The sequence below is a fragment of the Cucurbita pepo genome, chromosome 17 (genome assembly GCF_057944985.1).
Source record: "Cucurbita pepo subsp. pepo isolate OVF chromosome 17, ASM5794498v1, whole genome shotgun sequence".
NCBI classification, from domain to species: domain Eukaryota; kingdom Viridiplantae; phylum Streptophyta; class Magnoliopsida; order Cucurbitales; family Cucurbitaceae; genus Cucurbita; species Cucurbita pepo.
The window spans coordinates 1,060,341-1,073,596 of record NC_141814.1 but is presented as its reverse complement, the minus strand read 5'-3'; the positions used below and the strand labels follow the sequence as shown (position 1 = coordinate 1,073,596).

General features: G+C 35.0%; 3 protein-coding genes across 3 annotated transcripts; 2 read left to right on the top strand and 1 right to left on the bottom strand.

The window, feature by feature from the left end:
- Window positions 1–309: 309 nt before the first annotated feature.
- Window positions 310–4,217, top strand: ABCI12 (cobalt ion transmembrane transporter). The gene is made up of 8 exons (XM_023657855.2): window positions 310–857; window positions 1,008–1,124; window positions 1,251–1,487; window positions 1,616–1,780; window positions 1,864–1,939; window positions 2,281–2,345; window positions 3,407–3,595; window positions 3,952–4,217. Exons 1-7 carry the CDS (start codon window positions 504–506, stop codon window positions 3,557–3,559), a joined length of 1,167 nt encoding a protein of 388 aa, XP_023513623.1. The 5' UTR covers window positions 310–503; the 3' UTR covers window positions 3,560–3,595; window positions 3,952–4,217.
- Window positions 4,218–5,259: 1,042 nt separating this feature from the next.
- Window positions 5,260–7,801, top strand: LOC111779238 (BI1-like protein). The gene is made up of 4 exons (XM_023659345.2): window positions 5,260–5,596; window positions 6,539–6,652; window positions 6,757–6,914; window positions 7,376–7,801. The coding sequence occupies exons 1-4, from the start codon at window positions 5,341–5,343 to the stop codon at window positions 7,580–7,582; spliced, it is 735 nt and encodes a 244-aa protein (XP_023515113.1). The 5' UTR covers window positions 5,260–5,340; the 3' UTR covers window positions 7,583–7,801.
- Window positions 7,802–9,009: 1,208 nt separating this feature from the next.
- LOC111779315 (uncharacterized) lies at window positions 9,010–13,171 on the bottom strand. The gene is made up of 11 exons (XM_087119096.1): window positions 12,742–13,171; window positions 12,436–12,600; window positions 12,227–12,345; window positions 11,932–12,006; window positions 11,259–11,352; window positions 11,096–11,155; window positions 10,703–10,768; window positions 10,495–10,593; window positions 10,332–10,376; window positions 9,366–9,468; window positions 9,010–9,261 (listed from the first exon to the last, which is right to left on the bottom strand). Exons 1-11 carry the CDS (start codon window positions 12,862–12,864, stop codon window positions 9,173–9,175), a joined length of 1,038 nt encoding a protein of 345 aa, XP_086975222.1. The 5' UTR covers window positions 12,865–13,171; the 3' UTR covers window positions 9,010–9,172.
- Window positions 13,172–13,256: the final 85 nt, after the last annotated feature.

The window sequence follows — 13,256 nt, the reverse complement described above, 5'->3', positions numbered from 1 at the left end:
TTTTTTATTAATACCCTTTTAACTCTTGGTTATTAATGAAACTTTAAAAAACTTAAAAATTACAAGATATTTTTTAAACATTTTTTAAAATTAAAAGAATATTTGTTAATCTTTTTTAATGCATTTTTTATTAATTTAGCTAAATTAATTTGGTTATTTTAATTTTTTTTAGTTCAGAAATAAAAAAAAAAAAAAATCGTTGTCATCTGCACTCAAGTGAAATAAAATTAAAAAATATATATTTTTAATACATTAAACCAAATTGAAATCGAACCGGCCGGTTCAATCAGATTGTCCAATTTTACGTCAGAGGAAGACGACAGGTGGACGAATTTGGGTGAGACGATTTGTCGTCTTATCTACGTTCGAACGAGAGAGCCCACTGAATTGCCGGAGAGCGAATTGCCGCCGCATACCGGGGAAAAATCCGACGGCACCGAATAGTTCGCAAGCTCCCGATTAGCGAACTCACTTTCTTCTTCTTCTTCATCGACTCGTCCTCCATGAACGTTCCGTACAATTCTTTTCGAACAGTCACCTATCCTCTTCCGTCCCCCATTCATGTTCCTAAATCCCTAGTGGCCCCGAAATTTACCTCACTTTCAGCCGCCCTAAATTCAGGCAAAGTTGGATGCTGGAAAATCGTCCTTAAGCCAGTGAGGAAGACGTTTTTTATTGTTAGAGCTTCCAAGAGTGATGATGCTGGAACTGAGAAGTGGCTGAAATGGCTGCCGAAGGGAGCTTTAGCCGCCGATAAAGTCTTGCGCGGCATTGCCGGTGCAACCGCCAGCCCTATCAGCCAGTTCATCTCGTCGCCGGTCACGTTTCTTCACTCTGTAGACTCGCGAATCAAATTGGTAATTTCATTTTTGTAGTTTTTCGATGCAAAAATCTTGGATAATAAGCTTTGAGAATTGACTAATCATGCTATATGTAATGAATTTATTCTTCCTCTGTACCTTTGTTTGTTCTATGAATCTCGGTTGATTGCTCGTTTTGTTTGGTAGATATGGCTTTTGGCTCTTGTTGTCTTACCAGCGAGATCAAACATCACAATCCGTTTTGGATTAGTGATTTTCTTGGCTTTCCTATCCATATGGACTCTTCCAACCGAATTATGGAAGGTACATTTCGATCGAACGCGTTATATGATCCATATATTTCTTTCAGTCAGTGAAAATCAGGGCCTACATTTCATTCCATTGGATGGAACAATGTGATAACAGTGGAGGGATTCTCTTACTTTCTAGGATCAATTGGGAAGAGTTTCTCTACTCTCAGGAATTTTGTTCATCATGTTGGGGCTGGGTGCAGATGGAGTGCCATCCCTCCTCCAATCAAGAACTCCTCCACCTGGAATGATGGGATTGCCTGATCTTCCTGCATCTCCGGGAGGTTACTCTTATTTAATTGCAAAACTTGGCCCTTTAACTTTTACGAGGAAGGGCTTGTCAATAGCAAGTACATCAGCATGTTTAACTTTTGTTGTAAGTTGAATGTCCTTAGATTTTGCTTTAACACTTCATTTATGGTAAAAGAAAGTGCAACTAAACTGAATTAATCGGCTTTATGTTACCTGAAAGGATCGGTTCGTTTGGTTTGATTGTTCTTGAAGGTCTTCCAAAGTGCAAGTCTCTGCCTCACAACCACAGCCCCCGAGCAACTTGCATTCGCCATTCGATGGTTTATGCTTCCTTTGGTGTATTTCGGCGTTCCAGTTGCTGAAATCACCCTTACACTTTTACTTTCTTTGAGATTTGTCAGTCTGGTGTTTGATGAGGTAAGAGATTGATTGTTTAGTGGCATTCATTGGCTCATTTGTTATGTTTTTGCCATTTACGAAACTTACCATGTTGCTGCCAGGTTCGAAATGTTGCGTTAGGGGTTGTATCCCGCAGGATAAACTGGGAACTATTGACCACAATGGAGTCGGTTGACGGTAAGCATCGAGTAACAATGGCAACATGCATACATCAAAAGCATAACCTTCTTAGTTGAATACTTGTATAGCATGGGGAAGCTCTTGTCATGATTTGTAGACGTAGAAATATTAATGTAGAACAGCTTTATCCGAGGAACTTCGGGGCGATATTTTTTCCCCAAAATTTTATTGTGCAAATGCTTCTTGATTTGAAGCATTTCATTATTCAAATTATAAAGCACTAGGCTGATAATCTTCAATGTTAACTTTAATGCCAATATATCACATTTCATTCAAAGTGCTTTGCTTTAAAATCATTGTATCATTGAAATGCTTACTTGTTTTGGTTGTCCGTGCAGTTTTCTTTACTTATCTCCGTCGCATTTTCAAAAATATTTTTAGCCATGCAGAGCAGATTTCTCAGGTAACCTATTCACTTCATATAACTGAGCATTTCGTCATTTACTGTGTGCAGTCTGTGTTATCAAAAGGCTATGTTTCGAATCATCAATTTTCTCTTGGGACTTATTTAGATTCTTGGTGTAAATGCACACCCTTTTTAGCTTTTACAATCTCTCTTCTCTTTTGACCCATTGGAGAACTCCTTGGGCTTTGCCTTCTATTGCAAATTTCATACATAGATGAAACTTTTTTATGTAAATATATATATATATATTGGCTGTCAAGATGCCCCAAGGTTCTTAGATGAGGTCTTGGTTCATACTCAAGTTAAACTTAATAATTTAGACCGCCTGAGCCTACTGCTAGTAGATATTGTCCTTTTTGGGCTTTCCCTTTCGGACTTCTCTTCAAGGTTTTTAAAACGCATCTACTAGAGATCTCACAATCCATCCCCTTGGGGGCTTAGCGTTCTCACTGGCACTTCGCCCGTTGTTTGGCTCTGATACCATTTGTAACAGCCCAAGGCCACCGCTAGCAGATATTGTCCTCTTCGGGTTTCCTTTCGGGCTTCCCCTCAAGATTTTTTAAAACGCACCTACTAGGGATCTCACATCCTCACATCCTGGTTCCTAAGTGATAAATATTTGGTTTTTGTTTATAATAATCACACTATAAAATAGCAAAAATGGGCCATGAGCATAATGTAAGGAATGGAACTCCCACATCCTGCCCTCGGTTATTAAAAGAATAGAGTAGAAATGACTATCATGATCATATGTTGTTACTTGCTTTTAAACTTTCAATTCTCGATTTATCTGTTTATGTTATGGATGTGCTTCCAATGTACTGGTATTAGCTCATTTACGAGTTTATCGATTCCTTAAACTTGTCTTCTTGTACGAAATCCATACCGAACGATTACCTGAATGTAGAGATGCCTTGAGCTATTGTAATAAGCACCCTAAGAATCGCCCTTCGTTCTTTTAAATTTGTATCTCTATGCCTTTCAGCTCATCTTTTGAAATTTTTTGTTGCATTTTCGTTTATGTCGAACAAACTTTGATTCATTGACTTATGCTGCAGGCAATGATTGTAAGAGGTTTCCGAGGGGATAGCAGCAGTCATAAGCTGTATTTCTTATCAAACTCATCAAGCAGAGTGGCAAATATTCTCTCCCTGTTGTGCCTGATTGGTGTCATCAGTGCTTCTGTTTTCTTTGAAAAAGTCATCATCTGATACCTTCATCCACTTTTTGCTATCTAACAATTCGATGTGAGTCTCTCTAACGCTATCTTAGGTCCCGTTTAATAACTATTCTAGCTCTTCGAAAAATTTGCTCGTTTCCCTCCACAAGTTCTTGGCAAGCTTTTCACCTTATTTAATACATGATCATCAAATGGAGTCTAAATGTTGGATTTTATGTTAGTATATGAGTTCGTAAATTCCCATGAAACTCACACAAACGAACTAAAATATCGATTATACCAACTTAGATTTCTACTGTACTGTAACAACATACGTTATACCGACTTGATGCTGTCGACTTTAAACGTCTTATTACTATCGCGAGACAAACGTTCTCTAAATTGATGAAACTTTGAGGTGATCTTTGATTTTTGGTTTGGCAGGTGGAAATAAATGCGTTCTCTAAAGATTTTTGGTATATGGGCATTAAAGTTGATTTGGTGGATTCGAATCATACAGGGTTTGAGAGTCCAGAAGGGTGTTCCTCTGCTCCCTTGATTGTAAAATTTTGAAAGCGAAGATCTTTATTAATTTGGTAAGACAATGGAAAATTCTCTCTTAATCTAGGAAAATAATATGTTTCAAAATCTTTTTTTTTAGGTGGAAGCAACAATTCAGGCCTTTATTTTATTTTATTTATTTTATTTAAGCTCGTTTATTAATATTTTGAAATCTTAGTTTAATTTTTCTCTAAATTAACACAAAAATACAAAAAACAGTATGAAATTTACAATCTGTCTCACAAATATTTTTAAACTTTAAAATTTTTCAGTAATACTCTTGAAATTTACACTTTGTCTCAAAAATATTTTTGAACTTTTAAATTTTTCAATAATATTCGTAAAATTAAAAAAAAAAAAAATACTGTTGTTGAAAATATTGTCATTATTGGTATCGTGTTTTCAAAATACTCATGAACTTATTGTTAATGTTATTTTTGAAAATTTATGGGTATTTTTTAAACAAGGTATTAGCGGTAAGAATATTTTTGAATTTTTTTTAAAAAAATTGAAGAGTATTAATTAAATTTTTAGAGTATTTTTGAACCAATATTAGATTTTTTTTAAAGATATTATTGAAACTTTTAAAATATTTTTTTATTAATTTAGTCATAATTTTTAAATACTAGTTTTCTACTTTTGAAACTTTCCCAATTATTAAAATTGGTTAAAAAATATTTGGAAAAAAAATTTAAATAAATAAATAAATATGAACTAAGAATAAATAAATAAATATGAAAGAGAAATGGGCATCAAGTTGACTTTTAGTTACTATTAATGTAATTAAAGACAAAGTCGCCCGGTGTGTGGATTTAATTTATAATTTAAAAATATCATAAATATTTGAAATAATCATATTTTTTTAGTTATTATTTTACCTAATATTATTGAATTTATTAAAACGTTTTATATTTTTTAATAGAGATTATAACGAAAAAAAAATTATTTATAAAAAAAAGTTTCTTTAAAAGGAATAATTTATTAGTAAAAAATTCAAAACTCAAAGATGAGAATTGAAATGAAAAGTCACCGTTAAGTCACGCGTGAAGATCTCGACCGTCAGAACAATACAGCAACACGCAGTTTTTCTTTCTATCCAACGACCAGAAGAAGGCTGTGATGCTCAAGCGTCACAAACTCGTCACTTGATCAAAACTATGACTCAGTCGGCATTCTTATTGGTGATGGTGGTGGCCTCCTAAAAACAACTGTTTTGACAGAAAATTTTCCGCAGAAAATCAGGGAGAGAATTTTCGAGCGCAAAACGAAGAGATGTACGGGTACACGGGCGTGAGTAACAAGGGTGGAGAAGTAGACCTAGAATCAGGGGAGACCTTGTATCCAGGTTTGAGCTATGGCGAAAATCAGCTCCGATGGGGTTTCATCCGTAAGGTGTACGGAATTCTTGCGGCGCAGATCGTTCTCACCACCCTTGTCTCCTCCGTTACCGTTTTATACTCTCCGATCAACGACCTTCTCCGGGGAAATTCTGGTCTTCTTCTGTTCCTCTGCTTCCTTCCCCTAATCTGTAAGTCAATCATTTCGGAATCGCAGTCCAATGGTCGCTGTTTTATATTCGTTAATCGGTTCTGGATTTTCTTTTTATGGTTCTTGTGCGGATAAATTTTATTGTGCATTTTTTTTTTTTTATTTCATGAATTATGTGGATCGGAATTTGGGATGTCGATTAAGGACTCATTGACACGGCTTTTCCTTTTCGGTCTTATGAAATTGGCGTCCTTATTTTTTGTAGATCAACGACAAAAAAAAATTTCTTCAATCATGTACCTGATTGTTCATGTACTCTGAGATTCTTTTATTTGTTCAGAAGAATACTTGTGGATGGAATTAGCTTTTACTTCATTTTGAAGCAAGAGCAACAAATCAAACGTTAATGACGGAAAAAAAAAATCAATTTTCATCCTGAACTTTCAATTTCATCCGATTTCACTTCAAACTTCAAACCTCAAACTTGGACAGCGTTGCAATCTTAATCTACACTAATTCTGGATATTCTTCGGATTTTTTTGGGTTAAATTTGTGAGTGAATCAATGAAAATTGAGTAGAGGGTAAAACATGCAACATGCTTATGAGTTTAGGCTTCAGTTTTTGATGATCATGTTGAAATCACAGGGTGAAAATCAACAAATGACAAGTTTAGGGGTCCTTAAAATTTGATGATCAAATGGATTCCGTTATAGAGTTCTTGCTTCTTTTATGAAATGATTTGAACAGTCTTCCATAAAAATAAATCTTAAATGCTAAAAACAGTTATAAGTTCAAATGTTTATCATGATTCATCATTGATTTCCATTATTTGATATAAGGGTAATTATCTTGTTGAATTCATCACTGACTGGTGGACCATTTCTAAAAAGCTTTCTTATTCTATGAATTACTTCATGTTGATTCTTTCGTTTGAGTTAGCACCATAGTTCAATATCTTCCAATAACTCCAAATCTTTGCAGTATTATGGCCAATGTACATTTACAGGCAGAAGCACCCTCTGAACCTTGTCTTCCTCGGACTTTTTACGGCTACACTTAGCCTCACGGTTGGCGTTAGCTGCGCTAACACTGATGGTTAGTATAAGTACAGTAAATTGTTCAGCCTTGCTGATTAGATGTAAGCATGGTTAATTGTGCTGGTATTGATAAAAAATGTGATTTTGTGATGGTGCTTGCAGGAAGGATTGTGCTTGAAGCACTAATTTTGACCTCAGCTGTTGTTTCTTCCTTAACTGGGTACACATTCTGGGCCTCAAAGAAGGGCAAAGATTTCAGCTATCTTGGACCATTTTTGTTTACTGCCCTAATGATCCTCCTCCTCACTAGCTTCATTCAGGTCATTTACTGCCCCTTCACTACTACTTCATAGTCAACTCAACACTGGTTCTAGTGACTCTACTTCTATATTTTTTACTAGCACCTTGTCAATGCCAGGAGGGGTAGAAATTTTACAATTTAGCTTAGCTTAATCTAGCGGGAAAAGTTGAGAGAACTTTAAAATCTTATGTTCCGTTCGATAACCATATGTTTAGTTTTTGGACTTCGAAAATTAAACTTATAAACACGAGCACTACTCGTGTTTGTTTGTTTTGCTACGTTTTACAAGGGTTTTTAAAGTTCAAGTTGTTTTTTGAATTTGGATAGGATTTCAAATGTTTCGTTTAAAAAGGATGAAAACCTCGGTAAACGAACGACATAATTTTCAAGAACTAAATGGTTATAAAACAGAACTTCGATTGAATCATTAACAACATTATCTTCATAACTCATAAGTGTATGCTATGTTTCGTATTGTAGGCATTCTTCCCTCTTGGTCCTACTTCCACAGCAGTTTACGGTGGAATTGGTGCGATAATTTTCTCGGGTTACATTATATATGATACGGACAATCTGATCAAGCGTTTTACATATGATGATTACATATGGGCTGCAGTCACTCTGTATCTAGATATCCTGAACTTGTTCCTGACCATTTTGCGGATGCTGAGACAGGGAGACAATTAGGCGGACAAAGTTTTCTGTACCTCACTTCAAGCTTTCCATCACTCATATATGTCTGATTGAAATAATTGTTGGTAGAAAAAGAAAAAGAAAGGAAGGTACATAATACTCTGAAGCATTTTCATGTTGGCTTTTAGTTTTTATTGTGACTGAATGAAGTTTGATAATTTAGTTCAATTTGTCCAGCTAAACTGAGTTATATATATATACCTTGTTTGTAAATTAAGCATTTTCATATGATTAATTGGCGTGAAGATTGAGAACTGCCCTTGTGATGTTCGATTTTGTGCTGTAATTGGAAAAACGATAATTTAGCTCAATTCTTTTAAATTCTTACCCTTGAAATTTCAGCCTTTTCTGAACTCTCCTTCTAGTGAAGATTTTGCAATCAAAATGATTCCTTAAAAAGAATATTTGATCGGTCTTCTTTTAATACCAACTCTTAAAATTTGACACATTTGTCGCTGATCTCAATAAAGCTACCCAGAATCAAAATAAAGCTACCCAGAATCAATTGGCAAGAGGTCTACGATTACGTGACTTGCTCAAACAATTCCAATCAACCTCTCTCACGTAGAAGAACGGAACGAATGGTTATCTTGATTCATTACAAATTGAACAAGTAAGAAAAGATTCATTACAAATTGAACAAGTAAGAAAATTTCTAGTTGAGAGAATATATCAAATTAGTTGAGTCATTCATTCATTAGAAATTGAACAAGTAAGAAAAGATTCATTACAAATTGAACAAGTAAGAAAATTTCTCAAATTTCTAGTTGAGAGAATATATTAAATTAGTTGAGTCATTCATTCATTAGAAATTGAACAAGTAAGAAAAGATTCATTACAAATTGAACAAGTAAGAAAATTTCTAGTTGAGAGAATATATTAAATTAGTTGAGTCATTAGTTTAATTAGAGATTTTCATTTAACTCGAAAAATTGGGGTAATCTCCAATTTTTTTTTTCCATTACATAATTATATTTTTGAATTAAGTGTAAAAAATATATAATATTAAAATTTGAATTAAGTGTAAAAAATATATAATATTAAAATTTGAATGTTTAGAAGTAATGTTAGAACATTGTTTGTAATATTATTGGATCTAAGTAAGATGTTTTACATATTTAAATATAAATTATATTAGAAAATATAAACCTTTCTTTAAAAAATCTTTGAAACAAATATATATATATATATAATAAAAAAATGAAAAAAAAAAAAATCATGGAAAGCTCGAACCTCCATGAATTATCGTGAAAATTCCTGTGTTGATCTTGCAAAAATAAATGCGGTTAAAAAGAAAAAAAAACAAAAAACAAAAAACATTTGACTTAGAAGAATGTTGAATGATTAATATTTTAGAGATAACCAAGCAATTTCTGGGCTAAAGAGTGCCTCCACGCAATAATAATTACAGACACCTTCAATTTGCAACAATGTTTCGCAGTACACTGTTAAAGAGAATTATTTATACATTAATAACTTGTACTTCCACAAATAATCAAACATCTCCTGCATTTTAAATGCAAACTCACTCAACAGGAGCCATAGTTTTGGGGGATAAAGGCACGACGTGGGAGAACAATGGCTTCAACCAGTAAGATGTTGCAAGCGTGAAACTCTCTCTATTTCTTTGATAATCAACTCCTTTTCTTCTTCGAACTGTTCGTCTTCGGCACCTGTAAATCGAACGCAACGATGAATTCAACTAGCCTGCCATGTTTCTAGTTCTACAAGCTATTAAGAAGAGAAAATATAATGCTGCCCATCTTAAACTAAGAACCTTTCCCAGGAGAAAGATCGTGAAGCAATTCCAGAAGCTTTTCGTGGTTTTTTGCTACGATAACCTTGATCTCACGTGGCTTATTAGGATTAGCAACAAAAACCTGCAAAATAATAGGACCAAATCATCCACATTATAGTTATCATATACTGTCCCATATAATAAGTCACAAAGGTTTGCATTTGATCAACAAAACCAATTGCCTTCTTCATGTTTTAAATATTTCCATTTGCTCTTATAAAATATTTCCATTTGCTCTTATAAAATATTTCCATTTGCTCTTATAATCTAGAGTCGTCATCAAATATCAAGAAATCTCAAACGTTCACATCACCATGAGTAAGATTTTTTTTATAGCAAGGTGTAACAGGCCAAGCCCACTGCTAGCATATTGTCCTCTTTTCGGGCTTCTTCTCTAGGATTTAAAATGTGTCTACTAGGGGGAGAGGTTTCCACACCCTCATAAGAAATGCTTCATTCTCTTCTCCAACCGATGTAGGATTTCACAATCCACCCCTTTTGGGGGCCCAACGTTTTCGCTGGCATACTTCTCAATGTCTGGTTTTGATACCATTTGTAATAGTCCAAGCCCACCACTAGCAAATATTGTACTCTTTGCGCTCTCCCTTTCTGGTTTCCCCTCAAGATTTTAAAATGCGTCTACTAGGGAGAGGTTGCCACACTCTTAGGAAATTAGTGGGAATGGACCAATGAACATAATGTGGCGAGTGAGACCTTGAGATCCCAAGCATTAACAAAGAAATTCAAAATTCAAACGTCTATTGAAGTTCATGCCATGTTTGGTGCCACTACATACCAACAGAACTTTTTGAACCATTTTAAAGGTGTTGCAGCCGGCAGGTTGCTAAACCAGCAAGATGCAAAGAAAAGGCAACCATGACGGCAATAGATCCTTCAACAAGGTAATGAGTAAGGGAAGTCCAATATAAGAGCAAAATACATCACCTTGAATATGTGGAAAGCAGACAGTTGGATGTTCTTGCTAGAATCCTGCTCGGAAAAGTAAAGAAAATGGAAAAAAGTTGAGAATCCATGGAAAATAATACTAGCAACAACTGATGTACAAATTGAAAAAACACAAAACGTGGTCAATTAATCATTACATTACCTTTAATAGAGTCATCATTACTTTCAAATTCCGAACTTCTAGAATGTAACGCTTCATTATTTGGGAATTCGGAGATTCCAATAAGAATTCTGATAAAAGCTAAGCTCAAAAAAAAAAAAAAAAAAAAAAACATTTGTCACCAGAATATCCCATAATTACGTATTTAGTCATATAAAAGGAGATTAAAAGAGCCGTTCGGAGAACGAACCTTCAATGACTGTCTTCTAGTTACATAATTCGAAGAAGTCAGGAGTTTTTCATATCTGTCAAAGAACTGGAAAATAATCTCTCATGATATGAACAAAAATGGAGTTCTAAAAAATCATATATAAATAGCTATTTGGGATATATTCTATACTTTGATGCCAGACAAGCAGGACTCTAGGCCATATCATAACTGTTGCTATTTTAATTACAACCAGCACTACAAAGATCGAATTGGAAATCTAGTCCTTGGATTTCATTGCTTTTAACTAACATTGGGTTTCAAACAGTTACAAAAGAATGGAGATGAAACAAATGAAAGTATGAGAATCAGTACATTCAAAGGAAAGAGATTAAGGGGCTAAAAGTAAAAATTATCCAAAGAAAAGCAGCATACCTCATCATAATGAGCACTCAAAAAGTCGGAAACTATATTTTCGTGTTTGGTAAGCAGGTCCTGCCAGAAATGTACATGTTTCAAGTTTGCACTATGGATATCAAATCGAACGCATTTTGCATTACGTGTAAAGAAAACGTAATACCAGCAACTTATGTCTCACCTTGAATGTAGAAAATGCATCCGATGCGACGTCAAAAATTGGTAACTCCACAAACTTGAAGAACAATTCGAAACTTGCAGCCTCTAATATGTATCTGAGAAATCACTACAAAAGGAAACTGTGAAGAAATGAACCTCTATAAGAGTTTCCCGTCAACCAATGAGAGCCACAATAACAATAACTTGTAATGTTTCGAAAACTACACAGTTAATTCTCTAAAAGATGTCACATGCGTAATCTTCGGTTCAAATCCATAAGGTACTTCATTATAAAATGGGGGCACATGTTCAATAGAGTTATTTTTATATTCCAAGTAAGGTTCACAGTAAAATGGATTTAAGAAACATGAAAATCCAAAAGAAAATCTTGAATGCTGGGGCAACGTAAATACAAACAGGAGAGCTGCTCCTATGAATTAGGTTATGCATTATTAAATGAGTTAATGCCAAAAGTTGAAGGAGAAAAATAGTCAAATATGTAAGCATAAGGTTCCCAGAATGTAGATGCATGCCCAAAATATGAGCAAAAAATATTGTCATCAAAGACCAATCATGGAGCTTCACTGCATTTTAGTATTGCCATTCATACATTCTGAATTAGCATCAACTTTAGCACATTGCCGAAATCTCGACGATCATTGTGAAAGCAAAAAGAGAGAGAGCGTGCTTCTTACTTTGCGAGGGTTGGGAATTTGATGCATTCCCTCAACATATTTCCACAGTTTACGGCAATTTCCTTGTTGTCGTAGCTGCGTGTAACAAGCATCGGATAAGCGTAAGCAGAGTTCAAACGGTAGCATTGCACTTGTACAAAAAGGAAACGGCGAACACATATTGGAAATTATACAAAATGGTATAATTGGTCAAAGAAATAAGGATTATGTTCGCAACCACGCTAATCCGCAGGTTAATATCATGACTTGACACAGATATGAACTAACTCACAGAAAGTGATGTTCTTAAACTTACCACACAACGAGAAAATCTAGCAACTCAAAATGGTTCTCAATGTAGTTGACACAGCAATAAGTGGAGCCAACCTTTTGTTTCAACAATATGGACCAACAATTCACAAGGTCCTTTCTTGCCTACATTGAAAAACATTGTCAAACTGAAGATTGATTAAGATAAACGTTTTGCCAGGCGATCAACTGTGAGAAATGTAGGAAATAACTTACTTCCCATCCAAGAACAGGCAGCTTGTGAATTAGAAGATCGATGACACACTCATTACATATCTCCTGCGTTAGCTGTGAAACTTGTTCCGCAATGGGCTCAACCTCCGCATCTCCAATAAGCATACATCTCATAGTTATAAAGTTCTTCTCAACTTCTTCCATGGCCTGACGCAAAGGATCATTCGTATATTCAATTAACCTCTAATTCATAGACAAAGCAATTCCATCAAACAATTCTCTTAAACCTAGAATTTCCGAAAGAAAAATTGCTCAAATAGTGAGCGAATTTGAGGAATCGAGACTAACCTTCTCGAGAGCTCTAACTTCGACGACGGTCTTGGTATCCAGGGCCATGAGGCTTTCCTTAATGGATTTGACCACCTCCTGCGGGGTTCTAGGCCTCGACGGCTTGAAGAATGAGAACGACATGATCTTTAGCACAGATCAAGATCCTTCCGTCGTTTTCCTCAACTTTTTCTCAAACGATCCTCTCTGAATCCTTCAGAATTTGCAGAAACACAACGAATCAAAGCAGAAGCACCATTGTTCGGAGACTTTTTCTAAACCTTCCTCTCTGCTGTTTCCGTATTCGATTCTTCAGGTAAAATTCTGACGGAATCTTCACCAAACATTCACATTTTCTTTTCTTTAATCAAATCAACGAAAAAGAAAAACGTTGCTTTAGTGTTCCCGAGTATGGCGTATGCTTACGAAATCAACGATGGAACTGGACGAGGGAAGAACAATCGGCCTGTTTGGTTTAAGGAATTTGATGATCCTATCATGGACAGAACCAAAGCGACGTCGTTTCCCACCATTTT